We start from the raw sequence: 26,442 nt of genomic DNA on the forward strand, positions 1-26,442 counted from the left end.
CAGGACAGCCTCCAAAGAAATAAAGAGAAACCCTGTCTCAAAAAACCAAAAAAAAAAAAAAAAAAGTGATATGTATGTAATGGACCAGAAGACTCCATGGTCCACTAAGATGGGGTAACTTACGTTTTATATAATACTTAATAACTATAGAAAAATCGCCTCCCTATAGAGAGCTGTGGGCAGATCTCTCAGCCTATAAAGTGAAACAGAGCTGAGTAATGTATCTGTAAACTGCTTTTTATATTATTCCTAAGAGAGAATGATTAAGAGCCTTCATTTCATTTACCTACCTGTAAGCCCAGCACTTGGGAGGTAAAGGCAATAAATTTGAGGCCAGCCAGGACTACACGGCAAAACCTGGTATTGAATGAATGAATGCATGAATGCATACATGCATGCATGCATGCATTTATAACATCAGCTAATGGTGCCTATGTGTTCAGGCCTCACAAGCCTTCTGCTTCTTTTCCTCTAGGTTGGCAGCCCTTCTTGCCCAAGAAGGACTCAACCTAAGTGTGCCACTGGTCATTGTCAACTGCTGCTGTGAGCCCCTTACTCTTTGCCCTTCTCAACAAAGTCAGCAGGCCTCTTTGCTTCTGACCCACCTGGGCAAGCTGGCGCAGGATCATGCCTCTCACCTTCTGGATGGCCTGCCCCTCACTATGCTGGGCTCCCCTAAAGCAAGCGAGAACCCCTCAGCAGAGAAAAAGTCTCGTTCTTCCCCAAAGGACTCATCACTCCCAGCCTTCACCTCCTCTGCCTTGGCCTTCCTTAAGTCTCGCTCAAAGATACTGGCCACGGTGGCCTGCCTGCGGGCTTCCCGAGGGACAAAGGTCAGCAAGCCCAGCCTGTCTTGGAAGGAATTGCGTGGTCGCAGGGAGGCGCCTCTGACAGCAGAGAAGGTAGCCCAGGAGTGTGAGCACCTCCTGGAACAGTTTCCTATGCTTGAGGCTGCCATCCTGGCTGCCTGGGAGCCTCTCCACCAAGCCTCTGAGCCGGGACAGGGTCTGGCAGCCAGTCTCTGTGGTCATCCCAGTCTCTCTACTGTGCTTCTGGGCCTGCATTCTCCTGTGGCCCTGGATGTACTAACTGAGGCCTTTGAGGAAGCCTTGGTGGCCAGAGACTGGCCACGGGCCCTTCAGCTCATCGAAGTGTATGGGCGAGACATGGAAGACCTGAGCGGTATAAAGGATGCAGTGCTGAGCTGTGCTGCAGCGTGTGGTAAGCAGAGTGCTCCGTCTCCCTCACTGTGATCGCTTTTAGTCTTCACAGGAACTCTAGGGAGAGTTACTGTGTCACCACAACCTCACTGTCCTGGGACTAGACTATGGCTCAGAGCAGAGCAGTTGGAAAATCTACCTAAGATCGTAAGTAGAGTGGAGTCTAGAACCCAAGCCTGAGTCACTTTAGAATGGGAGTCTAAAACCAGTTTCAATCTTTCCAATCCTGCGTATCAGAATCATTGTCAAATGTATAAATGACAATCAGGGCCCTGCCTTCAGAGGTCCAGGATGGAATTCACTTAAATGGTAACTGTAGAAGAAGTTGGCAGTCTTTTTCTGCAGAGTACGCGGTAGGCCACGTGGTCTCTGTCGCAGCTATGCCATTCTGCCTGTGCAGCATAAGGGCAGCCAAAGTCCACACATAAGGGATTGGCACATCCACATGCTAACAGAACTGTGAGCTGGGCCTGGTGGTCAGTGCTTGTGGCCCAGCACTTGGGGAGGATAGGAAGTTTGAGGCCAGCCTGCCTCGCAACAGAACATGGGGCTAGGGAGATGGCGTGTGGGCAAAGTGCTTGCTGTTCAAGCTCAAGGACCTGGGCTTGGATCCCAGCACCAGTGTAAGAGCCAGGTGTGGTCTAGCACACATTTGTAACCCCAGCACCTGGAAGACAGAGACAATTAGATCCTGGGGGCTAGCTGACCAGCATGTTCTAAGTTAGTGAAAGACAGTCTCAAAAAGTAAGGTCTGAGGCTAGGAAGATGGTTCAGCTGCTGAAAGTGCTTGCCACACAAGTTTGGTGACCTGAGTTTGAACCCCAAAACTGGTATAAAAATAGGAGAGAGCCAGTTCCCAAGGTTGACCTCCACCATGGCATGTGCACAACTAACTACTAACATACACACATGCACACAAGCACACACACAATAATAAATAAGATTTTTTAAAACTTAGGTGGAGATCAATAGAAGACTCCCAACATCAGCATCTGACCTCCACATACACACACACACACACACACACACACACACACACACACGTCACATACACATAAATAGAAGAGATTTTCATGTATAATCAAAGTAGAAAGTCAATGAGCCATACTGTTCTACTGTAGATAGTAAAAGCCAGATGTGCTGTACAGGGTAGCTTTGTAATAGAGAACATCCCCAAGAAGGTTAGGAAATCCAGTAAAAGAACGGTATGATATTAAATGCCTGGGGTCTATCTTTTTGTGTCTCCAAGATCAGATTTATAAGTGAATATGGGGGAGGGGAGGGAGGCAGGAAGGAAGGGAGGGAGAGAGAGAGAGAGAGAGAGAGAGAGAGAGAGAGAGAGAGAGAACACTATTTAGTGAGAAGATCTTTAGGGAATGAGGTTCATTTCTCCCCCAATGACTTTTATATAAGATGCAGAGTAGAAATTGCATGGAGCACTCAAACTTTACAAACAAGATGAGTTTGCAAGGGCACCAGATTTGCAGCAGGACAAAGTGTGGAAAGCAGCCCTTCCCTTTCCTCCTCTCCTCCCCTCCCCTCTCCCCTTCTCTTCCTTCCCCTCCTCTCCCCTCCTCTCCTCTCCTTTCTCCCTTCAGAAAGTACCATGACTGTGACAAGTTTGCATAAAGAGGCACTAGGGGTCCCTGCCTCCCTTCTTGTACAATCCAGAGGAATATTTTTATCAACTATTTTGTAAATGCAAGCTTTTTAGTAGCTCTAGAAACATTTTTTAAAGGTGGGAGGAAATCTCACCTCATCCCATTTTTTTAAGTGTAAATGATTTTTTTAAGAGGTTAAATCATTTGCTGGTTGTTTATTTTTTTGGTACAACCAGAAAACAGAATGCTGAATCGGGAGAGGCTGTGACTGCCTGGGGCGGGGGAGGGGAGGGGTTCACCCTAACATTCCGTAGAGGGGGCTAGTTTTATATCCTACAGCATAAAGCATACTAAGTGGCGATTTGGAGTCTTGGTCGTGCATTTGTGTCTGCAATATTTTCAGTTATATGTGGTCTTGTGTTTCTAGTAGAACTATTTCCTAAAAAAACCACTCCTCGGTCCTTGGCCTGTCAGAACTGTGTCTGGTGGTCATGGCCATTCGTTTTCCTAACAGTTGTGATGATATGCTGTGAAAGATGGACATTTTGAGTATGTACTGTATGGCATAAAATTGGGAGGCAGTGGGATGGAGGAGTGTGAGCATTTGAGAGGCTAGAGCATCACTGAAATAGTTCAAAGAGAAGCATCACGTGGCTCTTTGGGGTACGTGAACACTGTGTATGACTTCAGAGATTGGGTACATGTGTTAAGAATTGAAATAATCTGTGTACTCTGCTCCTCACTCAACCAATAAATGGCAGTTGTGAAAGTTTAAAAAAAAAAAAAAGAGGCACTAGGAGTAGAGGGTTTCTCCCTGTTATTCCAGGTACAAGACTTAGTTATAGTAGATTGGAAGGATCCTCCCCACCCCACAAGTTCCTGGGCCATAAGATAGAACAAAGTCCTCTTAAGTAACTGGGGCCTTTAAGCTCCTTGAGGGCAGGCAGGCTTGCTGTTCCTGAACATTGTTTTGTCCTACAGACGAGGAAGGTTGGCAGTACCTGTTTCCTGTGAAGGATGCATCTCTGAGAAGTCAGCTGGCCCTACGGTTTGTAGACAGGTGGCCCCTGGAGTCCTGCCTGGAGATCCTGGCCTACTGCGTTTCAGACATGGCTGTCCAGGAAGAACTAAAGTCACAGCTGCAGAGGAAGTTGGTGGAGCTGCGGGTCTATCAGAAGGTACAGGCTGTGGTGTCGAGAGTGGAAGATGGACCTCTTACCCACTGTTGTGTTCTGCCCTTCCCCCTCCCCCTCCCCCTGCTCCTGTAGCCCATTCTCTTATGCTTGGGTATTGTTAAGAAACAGAAAATGTAGGCTGGGCTTTTCCTCTGCATCAGACTTCTGTTCTTATATGAATGAAAGGAGGCCTTTTATCTAGCTCTGTGTTATTACCCTCACTGTTTTAAATACACTTACATCTAGAAAGTACATTAATAAAATTAATGTTGGGATGCTGCTGTACAGTCCACAAAGGTATTTTCACATGCATGGATGAGCCCTGTGTAAATTCTACTTACATCATGTCTGTTCTTAAAGATTATTTATTCTAAAGCTCAGCTAAATTTCCAGAGCCATTTTTGAATCATTCAACAGTAAAAGGATCTTGTAGGACGTGTGCTATCCAAGCTGACAAGGCTCAGGGAGCTGCATAACCGGTATACAATATATGCGACCCTTGCCCTGTGGCCTGGAACAGAGCCTGGGGCTCACCGGGCAAGGTGAACATGGCAGAGGGAAGGTTTCCTTTCCATGCCTCTCGAACAGTTTTCATACTGAGCTAACACGCTGCAGGGAGGATGATTCACAGAACATTCTGCTCCTCGGGTAGAATGTTGAGGTGGAAAAACTTAGGACGGATTTCCTGGGGAGGCCGGACAGACTTTGAGCCTCTGAGAACTGTCCTCCCCAGTGAGAACTTCCTGTCCTGGTCAGACTTTCCTTCGCTTTTACCTCTGAAGAAGTTTATTATCACTCAACAACCTTTGCCTAGTTGCTTTATCCCCCCCTGTCCTGGAAAGTTCAGACAATTTGAGTCTCCGGCAGAGCTCACGTTATGGCCCTTCCGTGAACATACGATGACTTGTTTGTGGAGGGAGAAGCTGCCAGGTGCTTTATGGGTTTGCCCATCTTTCTTTAGGTCCTGGGTTTGCAGGATCCCCCAGTGTGGTCTGACTGGCAGAGCCTGAGGAGCTGCTGTACTGAAGACCCGTTGTCTGTCATGAACATGATTCTGGAAGCACAGGTACCATTTTCCAGGATGACTCCAACTTCCTTTCCAAACTGTAGCTCCTTAGCTGGTTGTGTAGATAGAATCATTTGCAGGTATCAATTTCCACAGATTTTTATGACTAAAATATAATCTTTCCTTCTTTTAATTGTGAAATTTGCCAAGACACAGGGAGATAGAGAGGATTTTTCTACACTGTGTGCGAATTGGAATTGCTGTTCATGAGCATCCCTTTTTTATTAGGAATAAGTCAAGTCTGTCATCAAATCAGATGTCAATTCTCCTCCTACTTCCAATTGCTCAATATCCTTTCCTTACCAACTCTTTATGTCACCGTGTGTGTGTGTGTGTGTGTGTGTGTGTGTGTGTGTATGTGTGTGTGTGTTTTATTGGTCCAACTTGCATTTCCATGATTGGTCATGAATGAGAATCTCTTTCCTGTGTTTATTGTCCGTTTTGGCACTAATAGAAGTGTGTCTGCCTTTTAAAAAGCTGATGCATCATAATTCACAATGTAGAGGCTCAATAAAACTGTTATTCAGGAAATATCCAGAACACTGGTGGCACTGTGCTAAATGGTGGTGAGACAAAGATAATTAAGCTTAGTCCTTGCCCTTGAGTGACTCACATTTTAGGGGAAAAGGCAATGTAAGATGCATCCAAGGTGATTTTGATATTAATATCAATATCAAGTAACAAAACTTAGCCCAAAGTCAGACAGAGCACCTGACCAACAAGGCAGACCCAGGCAGAGGCCAAGAGAGGGATCCTAGGCCATGTTATGAAGACAGATGTGGTGGTGCACACCTTTAATCCCATCACTCAAGAGGCAGAGGCAGATGGATCTATTGAGTTTAAGACCCTCCTGGTCTACATAGAGAGTTCCAGGACAGCCAGAGCCACATAATAGAGAGATCCTGTCTCAAAAAACAAGAACAACAATAAAAAGAATGTTAAGTCAGTCAGTAATGACACATACTTTTTGGATCTCTGTGAGTTTCGTGACCAGCTTCTACTGAGTGAGTTCCAGGATAGACTCCAAAGCTACACGGAGAAACCCTGTCTCAAAAAAAATTTTTTTTAATAACAGTAAATGTTTTTAAAGATTTATTTATTTTTATTTTATGTGTATTGGTGTTTTGCCTGCATGTGTGTCTGTATGAGGGTTCCAGATTCTGGAACTGGAGTTAGACAGTTGTGAGTTGTCACTGTAGGTGCTGAGAATTGAACCCAAGTACTCTGGAAGAGCTGAGCCCTGACCATGATTACTAATTTAAAGGAATTGGTTGAAGGCATGTGTTTCCTTCCAGGAGTATGAACTATGTGAGGAGTGGGGCCATCTGTACTCCATTCCAAGGGAACATCTGATCAGTCTGCACCACAAACATCTTCTCCACCTGCTAGAAAGAAGAGAGCATGAAAAGGCTCTTCAAGTAAGCTCTGATTCTTTAAAGTTTTCATTAGGGGAAGGGCAAGGTTAGTTCTCTCGGGTGGCTTTTTTGTCTACTGAATCCTATTCAGTGTTTGCAGTTGCAGACCTGCCCTTTCTGTGCTTCAGAAACTGCTTACCTTCATTTTGAGCTACGTACCCAGATCTACCTTAGGTGCCAGGTGGCGCATCTGGGTCCTGGCGAAGCCACAGCTCATTGGTAAAGCATTGGGATGGCAACCAATGAGTAGAGAAGGATAATTAGCCCCAAATAAATGAACCTAAATATCATCTTCTCCCACCAAGCAAGGGTGGCCTGAGAGTTCTGTAGGTCTCACCTCCTTCCCTACCTTCTGCTGCAGCTCCTGCAACGAATCCCTGATCGAACCATGTGCCTTGAGGTCACAGAGAGGTCCCTTGACCAGCACCCTAGCTTAGCTACTTCACACTTCTTGGCCAACTACCTCACCTCCCACTTCTATGGAGAACTGACCACCAACCGACACCATGAAATCCAGGCGCTGTACATGGGATCTAAGGTGAGGAAGAAAGGTTTGAGGAAATGATGCTTTAAGTGGGGACTGCTGGCCTCGATTCCACCTCAGGTCTCCCTTGCACAGGCTCTCGTGCCAGGCGCCTGCCCCCTGACCTGTGCTGTGTCAAAACTGAACCTGGCAGCTCACCTGGCCCTAATTGAGTGTCTCGGGACCTGTCATGGTCTTCCTGTCCTTCCTCCAAAGAGAGATTTGCCCAGTTCTCTCAAGCTGTCCTTGGGCTTTCTATGGTACATGCTGTATCATTGTATCTCAAGCCTGACCATGTATCAGGATCGCTGGCCTTTTCAAAAGTATTGATGGTTGACACTCACAGCAGACCAATTAAAAGTTGTCATGGGATAGGAACTAGTTCTCTTCCAAAAGGATTTGAATGTAAGGGTGTAAAACTACTACTTGAGGGGCTGGAGAGGTGGCTCAGTGGTTAAGAGCATTGGCTGCTCTTACAAAGGACCTGGGTTCAGTTCCTGGCACCCATGTAAAACAGCACACAACAACCTATAATTCCAAAGGCCTGGATGCCCCCTTCTGGCCTCCCCAGGCACTGCATGCATGTGGTGCGAGACAGGTAAGAAGGTATACACACACATTTTAAAATTAAAATTACTGCCTGATAAGCTACTTTATTCTCGTGGAAGAGACTTATTTTAGTCTTAGTAATTATATGAGAAAATAGGTTAGAGACACCACTAGAAGATATTACAAACAATACTAATTAGTCCAGTGACCCAGGGTTTGGAGAAGCAGTCCCCTCAACTCCTTTGTAAATCTTCTGAGTTTTCATAAACACTGCCCACAAATAGAACAAATGCCAAGAGAGCCACGAGCACAGTGTTATCCTTAAGAGATTGTTTTTCCTTCTTTCTTTTTCTTTGGGGGGGTGGGGAGAGTTGTTATGTTTTGACTGTCTGTCCATTTGTTTTTGGAGGCACAGTCTCATGTAGCTCAGGCTGGCTTCAGACTCACTACATAACTGAAGCTGTTCCCAGCTTTCTGCCTCTACCTTCTGCATGCTGGGGTGTCAGAGGTGTTCCCCCATGCTCAGCTCAGCTCTTTTTTTTTTTTTTTTTTTTTTTTTTTTTTTTGGTTTTTTGAGACAGGGTTTCTCTATGTAACTTTGGACCCTGTCCTGGAACTCGCTCTGTAGATCAAGCTGGTCTTGAACTCACAGAGATCTGCCTGCCTCTGCCTCCCAAGTGCTGGGATTAAAGGCGTGTGCCACCATCACCTGGCTCAGCTCTTCTCTTTGATTCATGTCACTTATTAGTTGGGGGGGAAGTGGTAGTGAGCAAAATGGAACAGTGTCCCCATGACTGACTGCTGAAGGGTGTTTAAATCCGTCTTTTGTGATTAAGACACTGGAGCTGCCAGAATTGAGCAGCCTACTAGTAAGTATCACCTTGTTCATTCTAACTAAAACCTCACATAGAATGATTGCATGGGTTAGGCAAAGCTCAGCAATGCCTGGAGGGTGTAGGCCAGGGGGTCAGCTGGTTACCACCTGTAGACCAGATCTAGTCCTCAGCCTGTTTTTGTAAGTCAAGTTATACTGGAACAGGACATACCCATTCATATATCCATTTATTATCTGCTTGTACTTGCTTGTATGCTGAATTGGCAGAGCTGAATAGGTTTAGGTCCTAAAGTCTAAAATATGTACTCTCTTACTCCTTATAGAAAAAGATTAGCAACCCCTTGTCTAGGTAAGAGTTTTTAGGACACTTCTCAGTTGTTAGCCAGAGAACTTAGAAGTTCATCCTCGCTTCCCAAATGAACCCTGGCTGGCCACAGCAGGGCTCTGTCTCTGTAACCTTTTCCTTCCCTGCAAGAACAAGATTCTCCTGAAATGTGTGTGCCTTTTGCTTGGCTCTACCCTGCAAACAGGTTCTTCTGACCCTGCCTGAGCAGCACCGGGCCAGCTATGCCCACTTATCCTCCAGCCCTCTGCTCATGTTGGAGCAGCTGCTGATGACCATGAAGGTGGATTGGGCCACCATGGCCGTGCAGACTCTTCACCAGCTGCTGACCGGACAGGAGATCGGCTTCACCCTGGACGAGGTTGACTCACTGCTCTCCAAATATGCAGGGAAAGCCCTGGACCTCCCGTACCCTCTGAGGGAAAAACGATCAGGTGACTGGCTACATGCTAGGCAGCAGTTCTGCACTGAAGAAGAAATGCCATGCTACTCTTGGGATCAGTCTTCCCTCCTTACCAACTGAAAGGGAGATACAGCTCTTCGTTATTTAGGCAAAATGTGGATCTGAGGAGAAGGGCCAAACACTACATGCATAATAATGCAAAGGGGTGGAAAACCAGATGTTGCTGGAAAAATCTGTCTGCCCTGACAGTGGGATCATAAGTGCTATCATTTCTCATGGGGTATGCTTCATTTCAAGGGTCATGTCATATCAGTTATATGTGAGCTGACTCAACTTCTAGAATGAAGGAAAAGAAACTAGTCTAGATGATGCCCCTGGCTAGTTTCCAGTCCTCCAGAGTCATCTTTTTAGTGTCTTACACTTCTCTCTGGGTATTTTTATATCTTGAAAAATATGCTCTGTTGTCTCATATGCCTTAAACATGACCTGGTGGTTGGTTGGTTGGTTATTTGTCTTATTGTTTCTTTTGTTTTTTGGGGATTTTAAAAAGCATTTTTGGTTTTTGGTTTTGGTTTTCAAGACATTGTTTCTCTGTGTAGTCCTGGCTGTCCTAGAACTCTCTTTGTAGACCAGGCTGTCCTTGAACTCACAGAGATCAACCTCCTTCTGCCTCCTAAGTGTTGGGATTAAAGGTGTATGCCACCACCCAGCCAGCTTAGAAGTTCTTTTACCATTCTGTTTATATTTAATATAATCATGATGCCACAATCAACAAAATCAACAGAGGTTCACACTGAACATGTGTCATGGGAATAAAGACACTTGTGGTAGACCAGTGTTTTGTCGGCCCTTTTTCTCTCTCGACAGATTCTATGATTCCCCTCCAGGAGCTTGTCCACCAAGCATCAGATTCTGAGACCCTGTCTAGATCATCGTCAGCTGAGTTCTCTGCTGCTATTTCTCCTGGTAAGAACTTCTTGTTCTGACTGTTTCATTCTTTCACTTTCTTCATTCCCACCTAAGATATTATTATTATTATTATCATTATCATTCTCCTTCTTTTTCTTCTTGTCATAGTTTACTCAAAGCTTTTCACTTCCCAGTAGACTCAGCGTACAGCCAACTCTCATCATCTGTGACAATGTGTCTATAAAAACCTCTGCAAACACTGAATCAATAAGCCCTGAGCTATTGCTCCAAGAGCAAAGAGGAGGGAATCATATGCATATGGACATGTATATACACACACACATACACACACACACACACACACACACACCTTACATAGATTATCTTATTAAAATCTAACGAAGTAACTCATTCTAGTAGATCCTGTGTTCTTTGCCTCACAAAGGAAAAAGAGGCTCAGAAATGACTTGTCTCACTAACAAGTACCCAAGTTGGAATTCAAAAATCTGTCCATCGATAGGGAACCAGAGTTGCTTGCCCAGCCCTGCCCTGACCCCTATTATTTCCATACTCTTGTCACCACCAAATGAGAGTTAAGACAAGAGGAAAGAATGTCACCTTAGTCAACCTCTGCTGAGAACCTGAATGTTGGGTGTCTGAAAAATCTCTCCAGTCCGGACATGCCCATAAGTAGTTGTAAAAGCCATGGGATTATTGAGGTGTCCATTTGCTTCTGATGTTGTGATAAAACACTTACCAAAAGCAGCTTGAGGAGAAAGCAAGGGGTTTCTTCTACCTTACATTTCCAGGTGGCAGGTCATCACTGAGGGAAGTAGGAGCAGGAACTGAAGCAGAGACCATGGAGGAACACTGCTTACTGGTTTGCTCCTCATGGCTTACTCAGCTTGCTTTCTTACACAGCCCAGGATCAGCTTCCCAGGGGTGGCACAGTGGGCTGGACTGCTCACACACACACACACACACACACACACACCAATCGTTAATCAAGAAAAGACCCTACAGACAGTCTGATGGGGACAGTTCTTCAGCTGAGGGTCCCTCTTCCCATGTGACTAGTTTGTGCTGACTTGACAAAACTAGCCAGCACCAGAGTATTGACTCTGAAGTTATACATTTGGTGAACAGACAACATTGCAAATATGGGATCTGTTAACGATGAGGATTAGCTATGTTTTGCCCTCAGGAAAACTCTGTTGCCCAAACAAGAGACAAGCTTCTTGGAGGCCTCAGTTATGCTCTGGTCACCTTTCTTCAGCACCCTTCTTTATCAGTCTCCAGCCCAGCACTCGATGAACCGTATTGAGAAAAGGCTCAGCAGTTGTTTTGCCAAACAGTGAGGAGAGCAGGATTCTGGGTACTGCTGAGAAGCACTGTGTTTTCAGTTCTTTTCAGTTTCTGCTGATGGTGAACTTGCTCCTGTAGCCAATAAGAAATCTCCTCATGTACCATAAAGCAAAAACTCTGCCATTTCCTAGCCAGCAGACCTGAAGGGAAGACCCAGACTCTGGGGATCTAAAGAGCTTTGTGCATCTGTGAGATGTGGCTTTGTGTGTGTGTGTGTGTGTGTGTGTGTGTGTGTGTGTGTGTGTGTGTGTATGTGTGTGTGTGTGTGTGTGTTTGCGTGCATGTGTGTGTTCTTAGTTTGTCTGTGTGCCTGTCCTTCTAATGGGTTGTTTTCAAATAAATCCCAGGTATACATATTTCATTTGTTGTTATAAATTCCCAAAAGGCAAATGCTTTTACAGTATCAAACCATTGGGGGCTGGAGAAATGGCTCAGCTGCTAAGAATATGTACTGTTGTTACAGAAGACCCAAGCTCAGTTCCCAGAACCCACTCACTGCTTGCAAAAACTCCAGCTGCAGGGGAGTTAGCACCCTCTTCTGGATTCTGTAGGTACCTGCACTCACGTGTGTGTATACCCACACATAGACACACACATAGTGGGAAATAAAATAAAATCTCTTTAAAAAATCAAACCACAATGCTCTTACTGAACCTAAACACAAATTAAAAAATGATTGTTATCAAATATCTAGTCAATATTGAAATATTCTCAGTTGTCACATAATGATGTTTGCTTACAATTGTTTTGGTTTTAAATCCAGTTCCAAATATCATCCACATGTGGCATTTGGCTAAAGTATACCATGTCTGTTTATGGAGGAAACTAGAGCATTTATCCCACTTGCTGGATTTTCTTTCTTTCTTTCTTTCCTTCTTTCCTTCTTTCTTTGAGACAGGGTTTCTCTGTGTAGCCCTGGCTATCCTGGAACTCACTCTGTAGACCAGGTTGGACTCAAACTCAGAGTTCAGTCTGCCTCTGTCTCCTGAGTGCTAGGATCACAGGTATGTGCCACCACTTCTGACCCACATGCTAGATTTTGCTGACCTCCTCTTTATAACAATAAGAGTCTATGTCCCCTAAGTTTCTAGTGTACTCGTAGTTAGAGCGAAGGTTTATCTTAATGTGGGCTTAGTATTTTTAAAATTACAATTTTTTTTATTAAATGACATACTATAACACAGTGTTAAGGTCAATTTTCAGGAGATCGTTCTCTCCTTCTACCAATGTTGGTCCCAGGGATCAAACTCAGGTTTCAGGTTTGTCAGCAAGCACTGAACCATCACTGCCCCTCCCCCTCAAGGGTTAGTGATTTTTTTAAATTATATTTGATAGATTTTTTTATTGTACATTTCCAGTGAGGGACACACAGTGTCCCCCCACTCTGTTTTATGACTCAAGCAGCCACTGATTGTCCACTGGACCTATCACTCCAGGAGGGCCCTGTAAAACAGTAAAATTCTGCCTTCCCCCCCTTGACTCATGCGCTTTTTCTCTGACTCCCTACTCCAGGAAGTGCCTTAGTCCGTTCCCCCAGTCCTAAGGAGAGGACATCCCCTCAGACTCAGCCGCTGCTGGAGTTTGTGCCCCCAGAGGCACCGCCTGCCAGGGATCAATGGGTACCAGATGAGATGGAGAGCACCTGCATGGTCTGCTGCAGAGAACGCTTCACCATGGTAAGCAACACCCTTGCTCGGCAGCACTCCAGGGAAAGAAAAGCAGTGCCAGGTTTGAGCTTGAGTTCACAGTCACCTGTCCCCCAAGAGGACTGTGATGTTTTCATGTCATCAAACCTACACCTCAGTCTGCCCTTGACCTGACCTGACTGTGTTACCAGGATCCATTCATATAGTAGACATCATCAAATAGCCTTAAATTCTAAAACCATTATCATTTTCATTGAATAATAAAGACAGGCAGGAGTCACCAAGTCTTTGGAGATCTCTTATTTAGTTCCTGTGTCTTTCACAATAAGACAGTAACCTGGTAGTGGGTTATATATGCTAACTCAGGAGAAAGAAGACTCAATTCCTACTCTCAGGTCTACTTCCCAATAGCAATGTGCCTATAAACATTTTAAATCTCATTTGCCTATTATAAGCTACAGATGGCATGTGAGTTGGCTGATGGAATTGTTAAAACAACTTAGGATTGCATATGGAGCCACAGTTAATGCCAGCACCTGTCTAGAAGATCAGTTCGACAGTAATGTCAGCAGTAGTGATGTCATTTCTCTGCATCTCTTCATCTATGAAAGAGTGTAGAGTGACTATCAACCTCTAAAATGAAATGAAGTAATACTTCTTTCCCAACAAAAACAGTTGGAAGGGCCTGGATATGCCGCTCACTTGGTAGAATGGTGGCCTAACATGGGCTAAGCCCCAGGTTCAGTCCCAATACCACTTCAAATGGATGTGATGATACACAGCTGTAGCTCCCATACTCCGGAGGTGAGGCAGGAGGACCAGCAGTTCAAGGTTGGTAGCTAGATTATACATACGTACATACATGCATGCATACATACGAGATGGATGGGTAGATAGATAGATAGATAGATAGATAGATAGATAGATAGATAGGTGGATAGATGGATAGATGGATGGATGGATAGATAAATAGATGCACAGTAGTTAAGAATGCTTGCTGCTCTTATAGAACATCAGAGTTCGACTCCCAGCACCTATACCAGACAGCTCACAACTACCTGTAACTCCAGTTCTAGGGGATCTTTTACCCTCTTCTAGCCTCTTTGGGTACCTGAACTCATATGCACAAACATACACACAAAGACAGAAACACAGACACATAAATAAAAAGAAAATAAAGCTTATATTTTATATTTTTAACTCTATAAACCACTCAGAAAAGACTGCCTTCTCGCTTTACCATCATTGACTCTATGGAAGTGTGAGCCTCACTGGCTAAGCAAAGCTCTTCTTATTGAATTTTAAACTTTCTACTTGGGTTACTAAACACAGAGTCTGTTAACAGTGCAGATTCTGAGCCAGGCGGTGGTGGCACACGCCTTTAATCCCAGCACTCGGGAGGCAGAAGCAGGTGGATCTCTGTGAGTTGGAGGCTAGGCTGGACCGACAGCCTCCAAAATAATACAGTGAAACCCTGTCTCGTAAAACCAAAAAAAAAAAAAAAGTGCAGATTCTGTGGTCCACATAGACTGCAAGCTCCTAGAAGGCCTCAGTCATGCTTTGGTCACTGTTTGCACACCCTGTCTCCCCAGTCTCCAGTCCCCTGCACTATGGTCATATTCAAAAGGAGCTAAGCAGTTATTTTGCCAAATAGTAGCAAGAGCAGGACTCCGAGGTCCCTTCCTGGGTTTTGCTACAGTTCTGGCTGCCTTAGAACTAACTCACTGTGTAGCCTAGGGTGGTCTTAGCCTCAGCCTCCTCAGCCTCCAAGGTGGTGGGATTATAGATGTGAGCCATCACGCCCACCTTCCCTGGTGCTTTTCAGAGGGTCTTGACATGTTGCTTCCACACAGAAGCAACCCTTGTCAGGAGCTGTTGCATAAGGACTGCCCAGGACTTGAAACATTTGTCCCTTGGCTGAATAATACTTTAGAATGTCATTTTGGAAGGCTTTTGTTTGGTTGGTTTTTCTTCTCTTTCATGTATATGGAGGAGGGGAAGGTGTTGAGGATCAAACCCAGGGACTTGTGCCCTAAGTTAAATCCCCAGTCCCCTAAACATAACCTTTCTGAGGACAAGGGCAAGTGTGCTCGTTTTCAGTGAAAACCCAAGTGCCTGGTATTCTTGGTTGACAAAAACCAAGCATAAATGTATGGACGACAACCTCACTTCCATCTCTTCCCTTTCCTTCTGTCCCATTGGCTTTCCTCAGTTTAACAGGCGTCATCACTGTCGCCGCTGTGGACGGCTAGTGTGTGGTTCCTGCTCCACTAAGAAGATGGTGGTGGAAGGTTGCCGAGAAAACCCTACGCGGGTGTGTGACCAGTGCTACAGTTACTACAACAAAGAGTAAGTGTCCTGTCCTGCGGCAGGACTGACACTGGTGTACACCGCTGTCACCTCCCCAGGGCACCTATACTTCTAACACTCCCACAGTGCAGTGTTTCAAATTGTTACACTCACAGAGCTGTTTGTTTGAACGTGTAGGCTGGCAGTGTCATTAACTGTACTGTGATATGCTTATAGAATGACGTAATCAGAGAAGCGTCTAGACGGGAAGTAGGGAAGAGAAGGAAGTGGTCAGAGTTCTTACATGCTGGTCTTTCTGAAATCAAGACACTTTGATTGGCCCTTCCACAGACTGAGGTCACGATCTCTCGTGGCCACCTGTCCTGTTTCCAGCTCCCTACTGCTTCATGCAGCCCCAGCTGTACTCAGAACATGTCCACACCCGCTGAATGTTTGGGTTCATTTGCTTCAACCCTAAACTGAGTAGTCCCCTGGGCTTGTTGCTCCTAGACAAGCCGTTACACTTTCCTGCATATGGTTAGCTGTAGGCTTTACTGGACGCTGTAACGATACGCGACACACAATTACTGAAAGTGAAGCTAAGTATTTAATGTAGAAAATTACTCACAAGATACCAAACCCAGAGAAGCCCAGCAGATCTCAGCTAGCGGCTGGACCGGAAGCCGAACTCCAGGAAAAGAGAGCGAGACTTCCTGTGCGCTGTCTTTTATGCCTTCCCCCCGTAACGCCCCTAGCCATGCCCAAAAGTGGGCTTGGCTAGTGACGTAGTTCTGCCTACGTACGTATACGTCTTTACGTCCAGCCGTATACGTCTTTAGTCCTGCCTAAAGTGGGTGTGGTTAGCGGTGTGGTAAACCGCCCTTTTATCACTTCATCTGTATGCGCCTCTAGTAAGTCACATGTTTAATGGCGGCATAGACTTAGTAAGTCACATGTTTAACGGCGGCATCAGACTTCCTCCTACAGTTAGCCTCCAAATAAATTCCAGAAACTGTCCCTCCCTCTGGCAAGGCAGATGGATGAAGACATGTTTGCTGACTCATGGTTGCTTGGATTTTTTTTTTTCTACTCCTTCTCAGTGAGAGTGTGAATCAAAAGGCTCCTAGGGCATCTGGGGAAATCAGCCATACAAAAGTGATATTACTTTAGATTCTCGTGTTTTATTTTATTTAGCAGACTTAACTAGATTTTGTATTCTACTCAATAGTTTTGGTCATTATTTGTAATAATGAGTATTGACTGCATAGGAAGGAAGACATGTACAAACGGTACAGTTTCTGAAACCCTAACATACACTGTGTCCCTTCCCCTGTCAAATGTAAGACAGGGATTACTCAAACACAATCCTTGTGGGGTTTTAAGTGAGTCATCAGTATTGATGGGGATTCTTTTACCAGTGGTCACTCTGCAGTAGTTATATTACCCTAAAAGAACCCCCATTTTGCTAGGGAGACAGCCAGTAAATGCCCTACAAAGTGAATGGATAAGCGCAGTGACTACATTACACACAGATTGGCCCCGAAAGGCCAGAGAGTTTCTGGAGGGGACCCCAAGAAATGAGTCTTAGAGAATGAGGAGTTGATAGGAAAGAAACATAAAAAGAACAGAACAGAAAAGAAACATACCCAGAAGTCAGAGAGGCACATCAAAGGCAGAGGCATGAGGAAAGAAATCAACCATTTGAAGAGTTGTAACCAGGCTAGGGTTCTGATCAGTGGGCCCTATACTTAAAGCTGGCAGTTGAATCCGGATGACTTGAGCACTGGCACAAGACTTGGTCTTGCTCCCTGGTACCATCATGGACTGGGGTTGACCAGCATGTTCTTTGTACTCATTTTAAACGTGGCCCTTGGTGGCACCAGTAGAAGTTGGCCAGAGCTGGTGGTGGAACAGTGGAACCTTTATGGCTTGGGGGCAGGACATGGGTGAAAGGAGATAACTAAAGAGACGGTCAGGGCCGGTCTCAAGGGCCTTTCTCCTGCACTTTGGATGTGGAAAACTTTCAACCCAAGCAGCTTCTGAAGGGCTCTTCAGCAGAAGCAGAGTGGAACCAGATGTGAATTCTTGAAATCTTGCTACAGTTGCAAGTAGAGGCTAGGTAGGCAAAGTCAAAGAGAGTTACTCCAGTGAAAAATGATGAGGTCCCCTTCAGACACAGAGATATGGGGACATATAAATTAATATGTGAGGGATAAAATGGACAGAGCATGGTAAGAGATAGTTATGACCAACTGGGGAGAGAAGGAGTTAATGCATGATTACTTCCCTGACCAGTGACTGATAAATCAAATGTCAATGCCAGTCACTAAGCTCAAAACAGAGAAGCAATGGTTGAGACATTTGTTTTCTTTCTCTGTTTCTAGTACACCAGAGGAGAGCCCATGCCAGTCAGAAGGTAAGGCCTGATCACACTCTCAGTGGCTCTCAACTGATAGCCACGTGGCAACTCAATCTACTTGGTGGATTCGCCAAAGAGACATCATGGCTTTTCTATTAGCTGTTTCCCTCAACAATCTTCTCATTGACCTTTATCTAGGCCTATTAGCTTCCAGCACTAAGAAGGCCAACAACCAATGAGTTTGGTCCTTATCTTTTAGTAGGCTACCCCATCTACTGCACCCCAACTCCCCCCTCCATTGTCCTGTCGTCCAATGCTTTGTCCTTACCCTCAGGTGATCACTGTTAGCAGTTTGGCCAATGTCTTTCCATAGCAGGTTAGTTGAGAAATGTCTTTCAGGGTTTCTTGTGTGAAACAGCAGTTAGGTCACAAATACTGTGACATTTATCCCAGGCCTATGCCTAGGGAAGAGGACTTGAAGTATCTATGGGGTTTCCTAAAGAAAACAAAAGGAAAGTAGGGAGGGCGCTAGAAAAATGACTTAGCAGTTATGAGCGCTTACTGCTCTTGCAGAGGGCCCAGGTTTGGTTCCCAGAACCCAAACTCAGTGACTCACAACTGCTTGTAACTCTTAATTCCAGAAGATCCGATGCCCTCTTCTGGCCTCTGAGGACACACGCACACACATGGTGCACATAAATTCATGTAGGCACATACACAAACAAGTAAATAGACCTTTTAAAAAGGAAAGAAAAGGGACCAAGGAGAAAGAAAGGGACCCTCAGACAGCAGGTAGATACCTGTGTTGCACACCAGCTTGTCGGGCCGCATGACCAGCCTGACTGACGAGTGATCGACAACTCTCTTCTTAGTTTCAGACAGCTCTAAGAATGAAAGCCCTCCATATTCAGCTGTGGTGAAAGTCCCCAAAGCAACTGAGGTGGAATGGATATTGAGTCTAAATGAGGAAGAAAATGAGCTGGTACGGAGTGAATTTTACTATGAGCAGGTAATAATAAAATGTAATGACCACTTAAATTTCTTTATGATGTCTAACATTATAACAGGTTGATAACTACACCTGGTCCTTGCTTACTATACAATTATATGAAAGCTAAAGCAAGTAAACCAGTTGGGCAGAAGATGAGGAACATCTCGGGAAATGTACAGGAAAAGCCAGGAAGAGTGTGATAAGCAGAAAGGTGGGGATTGCAGGGAGGTTGAGGATAGAGCACAAAACTGAACTGCTTGTTGACTGGGGAGATGTTTCAGCGAATGGTAAAGTGCTTTCCATGCAAGCATGAGGACCTGAGTTTGGATCCCCAGCATCCACATAAAAAACAAAAAAACAAAAACAGGTGCAAGGCGCAACAACATAGATCCCTGGGGCCTGCTGCCTGGTAAGATCTAGCTGAGACCCTGACTCAACAACTAAAAATTAAGGATAAGGCGGAGAGCAGTTCAGGGAGATACCCAATATCAGCCTCTGGCCTCAACACACACAAGTGCATACACACCTTCACATGCATGCCTGAGCACAACGCAAACACACACACACACATATACAAAAAAAAAAAAAAAAGCCTAAAATATCTGAGCAAAGGCACTGAGTCAAAAATCACAGGACAGTTTTGTTTAGGACAGTATTGATGAAGTAAGGGACATTGTGGTAAGATTAAGAAAGACTACAGTAAGAAATGACTGATAGGCATAAACACCTAAGAAGTATTACAGGTGTGCTTTAGGGGTGTTTATCTGGCAGCAACATGTTCAGGAGTGAAGCAGTGACTTCAGCTAAGTGAGTGACTATTGTCATCTAAGCCACTGGCAGGAACAATTGCATTTGTGGGACAGGAGACCAGAAAAAGGAGGCCACCTGTGGATATTGTCAAGAAGTAGGAAGTTTCCAGGCATTGGTGGCACATGCCTTTAATCCCAGCACTCAGGAGGCAGAGGCAGGTGGATCTCTGAGTTTGAGGCCAGCCTGGTTTACAGAGAAAGTGCCAGGATAGGCTCCAAAGCTAGGCAGAGAAACCCTGTCTAGGTAAAAAAAAGAAGTAGGAAATGAGTGTCTGGACAGCCAGAGCTATGTAGAGAGACTGTCTCAAAAAGAAGGAGAAGAAAGAAGAAGAAAACAGAAAAGAAGAAAGAGAGAATTGTGGCTATACCTGTCCTCTTCCCACCGTGTGACAAAACCTGGCAGCCATCGCTCCAGCAGTGAAACTCTGAGCATCTGACATGTGGCTAGCTCTACTTCCACTTTGCTGTGGAATGTCCAGCTTCCTCTTGTAGTGGTTTCCAGTGGCAGTGGTGATTTCTGTCACACAGCTGCACTTGAAAACTTCTCTGGTCCTGAACTCACTATCTCTTACTCCCTTCCCTGCCCTGGGCAGGCCCCCAGCGCCTCCCTGTGCATCGCCATTCTGAACCTGCACCGAGACAGCATTGCCTGTGGTCACCAGCTGATCGAGCACTGCTGCCGGCTGTCCAAGGGCCTCACGAACCCAGAGCTGGATGCAGGGCTGCTCATAGACATCATGAAGCAGCTGCTCTTCAGCGCCAAGATGATGTTCGTCAAGGCTGGCCAAAGCCAAGACCTGGCTCTTTGTGACAGGTACATAAAAACGAACCTCCATTCTTTTACCTAGTGGCAGGGTTTCATCTGGCTCCCTCTTCTGACCTAATGACTTTCCATCTTCCCATCCACTCTGAGAGACACGCTGACACGCATCTCATTTGATGTTAATGAAATATAAGTACCTAACCCCAAGTGGTCATCCTCAACCTTTGTCAGACTGTGTTCTTTTCTTTTCTGAAGTCCTCAAACACAGATTATGATCATTTGCTTTCTGTTACTATGATAAAACTATGGGACTAAAGGGCGTATTGAGCATATAGTTCCACATCACAGTCCATCACAGAAGAAAGTCAGGGCAGGAATCTGGAGGCAGGAACTCAAGCAGAGACCATGGAGGAGCACTGCTTACTGGCTTGCTCCTCATAGCTTGCGAATCCTTTCTTATTTACCACAGAGGACCACCTGTCCAAGGGTGGCACATCCCCCCACAGTGAGCTGGGCCCACCCACATGAATTGTTAATCAAGAAAATACCCTACAGACTTGTCTAGGCCCATTGTCAAATCAATCCAGCTTTTGTCCAGTTGATATAAAACTAGCCAGAATACAGAGTTTCTCTACTTACACCCTGTCTTGAAGCAAGTAAGAACCTTAACTAGATAATTTGCCATTAAAATCATTTTGGGAAGCATCTTTTGTGTCTGTGGAACTCTCTAGCTTTTAAAAGAAATGTGACTAATGATTAACCTTACACAGAACTCCACCCTAGTCTTGACTGTGACCTCTAGGACTTCTGGATAATGAGTCTATAAAGACATTTTGGGCCACCTAGCCTCACTACCTGAAATTGATCTCTGGGACCCACATGATGGAAGAAGAGAACCAACTCCCACAATCCCTCTGACCTCCACACTCATGCCATAGCCCCAACATGCACCAACACGCACACAAGAAGAAAGGAATTTTTTTTTTAATTGGGGAAGCTGTGGGCTCCTGATTCATGGTAGGAATGTGAGTCATCTGTGGAAATGGGAAGAATATGACTGGCACTTAGGCCTCTGTCCTCCCTTTCATTATCCTGACAATGAAAACTCCTAATTCCTTGCTTATCCACCCCGATTCATGACTCATGAAGCAAGTCCAGCACCAGTCCCAACAGCTTTGGGAGCCAGGAACTGGCTTTAAAGCATGAATGTTTCCCTTAAGCTCAGAGCATAGGTCCCCTCCATCACCTCCTAACACTCCAACCTCAGACAGGGCTGTTAACCCCTCTGGGCCTCCAGAGGGTGGCAGAGATCAAGAAAGTCCTCATTTCAACAGGGTTCTCACCACTACAAGTAGTCATGGGCATCCTGGACAGTTTACAGCACACTGATTTCAAATCACACCTTCCTTCTCCCCAACCCGCATTCACATACATTCATGTGGTGACTTCATGTCATTTTGTCCATGGTCGAGGACTCATCTCTACTGTATATTACCATACAAACCCAATTATGCTGTTTTTAACTGTGTCCCCTTCCAATGGGCAAACATAAAATAAATGTATTTCAAAACAAAAATACATCATCTAGCTCAAATGTTTTCCTTTTCCAAATGAAGAGTTATACTATGGCTTTGAATCTTATTCTACACACTATCCCTTCTCCTACCTTGTCCCTACCAGATTAAGAATCACGAAAGGTATAGAATCCAGGAAAACTGCTAAGCAGACAAGACAGAAACCACAAGGGTTTTTTTTTTTTGGTTTTTGGTTTTTTTTTTTTTGCTGTAGTTCTGAGACAGAACCCAAGAACCATGGGTCTGAGCTTGCCACATTGGACAGAAGGAATGGTCTGGCCCTCTGGGCTATGTCTTAATAAGGTTTTTCCAATCCTCCAACGTCATGAGTAAGATTGCCAAAGGGATAAGGATTATGATTGTCAGTGAGATATAAGGAAGGCCATTCTTGGATTGGAGAGAAGATGTGAAGTCCAGGAGACTAAACTGGAAGGACCAAGATGTCCCTGCCTGGTGCCTCTGCCAAGAAATAGTAATGGTGAAACCACTGTACCAACCAGAAAGTATGGGGCCAGTGGGATTTTTGTTTTGTTTTGTGATGGGGGAAGCCCTTCTGTGTATATGTTTGTCTTATTGGTTAGTAAATAAAGCACTGTTGGCCAATAGGGAAGCAAGATAGGTGGGACTAGGAATCAAGGAAGATTCTGGGAAACAGAGGCACAGTCAGTCACAATGTAGGACTCAAGAAAAATAAGAGGTCCAGACCCTTTCTCTGGTAAGAGAAGACCACATGAAAATACCCAAGATTAGCAGTTATGGGTTAATAATTAAATCAGAGCTAGCCAACAAGAAACCATTACAAAGGGACAAACGGCCAAAGCTTCATAATTAATATAGTGTTTCATGTGTTATTTGGGGGCTGAGACAGCGACAGGACCCAGGCAGCTGGCAGGAAAGAATACACATTACAGTTTTGGTTTTTTAGGAATTATATTTTATCTTATATGTTTGAATGTTCTGTCTGTGTGTATGTGTCCCTCATGTGTGCCTGGTGCCCAGAAAACACAGAAGACTGTGTCAGGTGCCCTGAAACTGAAGTTACACGTGGTTGTGAGCCATCGTGTGGATACTAAAACCAAACCCAGATCCTCTGGGAAAGCAGCCAGTGCTCTTAACTGGTGAGCCATCTCTCCAAACCCCTGAGTCAGTGATTCTTATTCCATACTCTCTTGAAAACAAGCAGAGTTCCAAAGAGCCAAAAGCAAGTGGGTAATGTGTAGATTCCCGTATTCAATATAGAGGCCTTGTCTCAGACAGGAACCCAGGGCATCCCTACTCAAATATCAACAAATTATAAATGCTACAAAAGTTCCAGACACTATCCCAACCTCTTTCACTTGATGCATTTCACTTTGTACTTAAAACTTTCTGCTTTATACCCACTTAAGACAAGAGTGAGTTGAGCCAGGTCTCAGAACTGTGAAGTTGGAAGTGGGGTTAAGAGTCTGACTCTAGAAGCTCCAGTCAGAGTACCTCTCTATACGTCTCTCAGTTCTCATGATTGCACTTAACACTGAAGATGAAATAGAAAACCTTCAAGGAACAGTTACTCCAAAACCCAACACAGCCCTCTTTCTCCCTGTAGTTACCTCAGCAAGGTGGACGTCCTGCATATTTTAGTCACTGCTGCCTACCGCCATGTGCCATCTCTAGACCAAATCTTGCAGCCAGCTGCGGTAACCAGGCTGAGGAACCAGCTCCTGGAAGCTGAGTACTACCAACTGGGCGTCGAGGTGAGGCTAAGATAAAGTGTCCTTCTAACCTGTCATGAGTGGCCTTTGCTTAGCCTTAGAAACAGGTGTCACCATTTTCCATTGTCTGGATCTTGGATGCATCCAGGGCACAGCCAGCTTATGGGTGTGAGAAATACAGCTCATGGATGGTGGGCAGGTGCTGGGGCAAAGGAACAGAATGGCTTGGGCAAACGTCTCTCACAGATGCAGCAATTTTTCCTCCAGGTCTCCACAAAGACTGGGCTCGATTCCACAGGGGCATGGCATGCATGGGGCATGGCCTGCCTCAAAGCTGGGAACCTCACTGCTGCACGGGAGAAGTTCAGTCGATGCCTGAAGCCTCCCCTTGACCTCAATCAATTGAGTCATGGGTCAAGGCTAGTCCAGGATGTGGTTGAGTACCTGGAGTCCACAGTGAGACCCCTCATTTCCTTGGTAAGAACAAAGCAGGCAAAGTGCCCCATCCGGTAAGAGGCTAGGAACAGTAAGGATCCAGGGAGAGGACTAGCTTCAGTTCAGTTAGTAGTGCTCAGAGGCTGCTAGGCTGATGTGTGTGTGTTTGCTCGTTTGGTTGGTTTTTTTGTTTGTTTGTTTGTATTATGTGTAGTTAAATAAGTGACTGTATGGTTAAATAAGTAACACAAAGTCAATATTCTAAAAGAAACTATAGAATTATCAAAAAAATAAAATCATAGACCCAGATCTGTTAGTTTTAATATTCCATTTAGGATTCTTTCGTTCGTTTTTTTTTTCATTTTGTGCATTGAGTGTATTGTTGTGTATTTGTATGTGCACATATGTACTCACCCACGCATGCATGTTTGGAGGCCAGAGGTCATTGTTAGCTGTCTTCTTCTATCACTCTGCATTTTGTTTTTACATTTGTTTTGAGTGTGTGTATATGTATGAGCCCACACACTCACGGAGGTCAGAGGACAACTTACAGACTCAGTTCTTGCCTCCCACCAGTGGGTTCCCAGGATCAAATTCAGTGGTCAGGCTGGTTTCAGGTGCCTTTACTGGCTGAACCATCTTGCCACACCCCACTTGACTTTTCTTTCAAAACAGGGCCTATCACTGAACCTGGCATTCACTGTTTCCAGTAGGTAAACTCTTCCAGTTAGCCCCTAGGCCCTGGAATCTGCCTGGCCGAACACTGGGTTACAGATGCACACCAGCACACCAGCCTTCACATGGGTGCTGGGGTCTACAGACTTGCACAACAAGCACTCTGTCAGCTGAGCCATCTCCCAGTCCTTGGCTTTATTTTGTGTAATTCAGAGCAGCCTTGAACTCATGAAATCTATGTCTTGGCCTAGTGAATCATGCCTATAGTCAGCGCTTCTTGGAAACTGGGAAGGGGGAAGCTTGGAAGAGGGAGAACCACTTCTGAAGCACTGGAGTTCAAAGGCAAATTGCATAACATAAGAAGACTGTCTCAATAAACAACAAAAATGGAAGTAAATTTATGTTTTTGAATGAAGCTTGAGTTGTACCCTATTGTAGAGAATTTTGTAACCTACCTATTTTTCTGCTCTTAAAACCGGAGTATTTTTTTCACACTGTTAAATATTCCCTCATGCTCCTAGTGGCTGCTTAAACTCAGTACTTCTCATGTTTTATCTCACATTCTCTTTTCCTGCCAGCAAGATGACGACTACTTTGCCACCTTGAGGGAACTGGAAGCCACCCTTAGGACCCAGAGCCTGTTCCTTGAGGTAATTCCTGACGGGAAGATCATGAACAACACCTACTACCAAGAATGTCTCTTCTACCTGCACAACTACAGCACCAACCTGGCCATCATCAGCTTCTACATGAGGCATAGCTGCCTTCGAGAAGCCCTGCTGCACCTGCTCAACAAGGTAAGACTTTCAGACACAGCCCAAGGGCAGTGGCCACCTTGACCACCCCGGTAGGCTTAACTCAGTGTCTGCCTGTGAGATCATTCCCAGCAGAGTCGGATCAAAAAGGCTTTGTCTGTACAGTCATCTGATGAGGTCAGCAAGTCTCAAATTAAATCCCAAATTTCTCTCCTGACCAGTAATAGCAGAGACAATCAGCCTGGTCTCTGCAGTGAGGTGTTCAGTGGGAGGCTCATGAACCCCAGGCACATTGCTGAACCTCTTGGTTTCCACCTGGCCTAGGACGGTGTTTACCTAAGAGCTGTTACAGAGATGAGCATCCCACAGGAGGCAGCATGTCCTCTCCTTTGGTTTTCTCTCACCCCCTGCCACCTCCCACTGGAGACAAGAGCACCAAGACACCAAGAGCATTGCTTCCTTGATCATCGCCCTTTTGCTTAGAGAGAGAGAGAGAGAGAGAGAGAGAGAGAGAGAGAGAGAGAGAGAGAGAGAGAATGTGTGTGTGTGTGTGTGTGTGTGTGTGTGTGTGTGTGTGTGTGTCAGACAGTCTGTACACAGGGGCCATGCTTCACGTGGTTGTGATCAGAGGACAACTTCCAGGAGTCAGTTCTCGCCTTCCACCTTTGAGGTATGGTTTCTTGTCTCTGCACTGTTCTGCATACTCTAGGCCAGCTGGCCCATAAGCTTCCTTGTGTGTCTACCTCCCATCTCTCCATGGGAGTTCTGAGCTTACAGATACACACTCCTGATTATTACATGGGTTCCAGGGACAAAATTCAGATAGTCAGGTTGCATAACAAGACCTTTTACCCTCGAAGGCCTGGTATTCCTTTTTCATTTCAACATTCTGTGGTAACTTTCTGACAAAGTGACTGATATTTACCAAATTCCATAGGAAACCGAAGGAGCTTACCACAGACTATAATGCAGCCACACTAAATCAGAACAGCATCCAACAATGATTTGCAAATAGACACATCTTCTAGATGACTCCAAGAGAAACCCAGAA

At 45.1% G+C, this 26,442-nt stretch overlaps 1 protein-coding gene across 3 annotated transcripts in view; it reads left to right on the top strand.

Annotated features, from left to right (window-relative positions):
* Zfyve26 (zinc finger FYVE-type containing 26) overlaps positions 1-26,442 on the top strand; it is a 62,658-nt gene that overhangs the window by 24,430 nt on the left and 11,786 nt on the right. For all 3 annotated transcript variants that reach the window (XM_040742837.1, XM_040742839.1, XM_040742838.1), the window contains exons 21-35: positions 476-1,221; positions 3,803-3,999; positions 4,958-5,062; positions 6,358-6,480; positions 6,839-7,015; positions 8,915-9,161; positions 9,998-10,096; positions 12,917-13,080; positions 15,263-15,399; positions 17,724-17,755; positions 18,571-18,707; positions 20,092-20,312; positions 23,421-23,568; positions 23,794-24,003; positions 25,215-25,433. In XM_040742837.1, the coding sequence (XP_040598771.1) occupies positions 476-1,221; positions 3,803-3,999; positions 4,958-5,062; positions 6,358-6,480; positions 6,839-7,015; positions 8,915-9,161; positions 9,998-10,096; positions 12,917-13,080; positions 15,263-15,399; positions 17,724-17,755; positions 18,571-18,707; positions 20,092-20,312; positions 23,421-23,568; positions 23,794-24,003; positions 25,215-25,433 (2,962 nt within the window). The remainder of the gene's footprint in view (positions 1-475; positions 1,222-3,802; positions 4,000-4,957; positions 5,063-6,357; positions 6,481-6,838; positions 7,016-8,914; positions 9,162-9,997; positions 10,097-12,916; positions 13,081-15,262; positions 15,400-17,723; positions 17,756-18,570; positions 18,708-20,091; positions 20,313-23,420; positions 23,569-23,793; positions 24,004-25,214; positions 25,434-26,442) is intronic.

The sequence above is a fragment of the Mesocricetus auratus genome, unplaced genomic scaffold (assembly GCF_017639785.1).
Source record: "Mesocricetus auratus isolate SY011 unplaced genomic scaffold, BCM_Maur_2.0 Super-Scaffold_15014, whole genome shotgun sequence".
NCBI classification, from domain to species: Eukaryota; Metazoa; Chordata; class Mammalia; order Rodentia; family Cricetidae; genus Mesocricetus; species Mesocricetus auratus.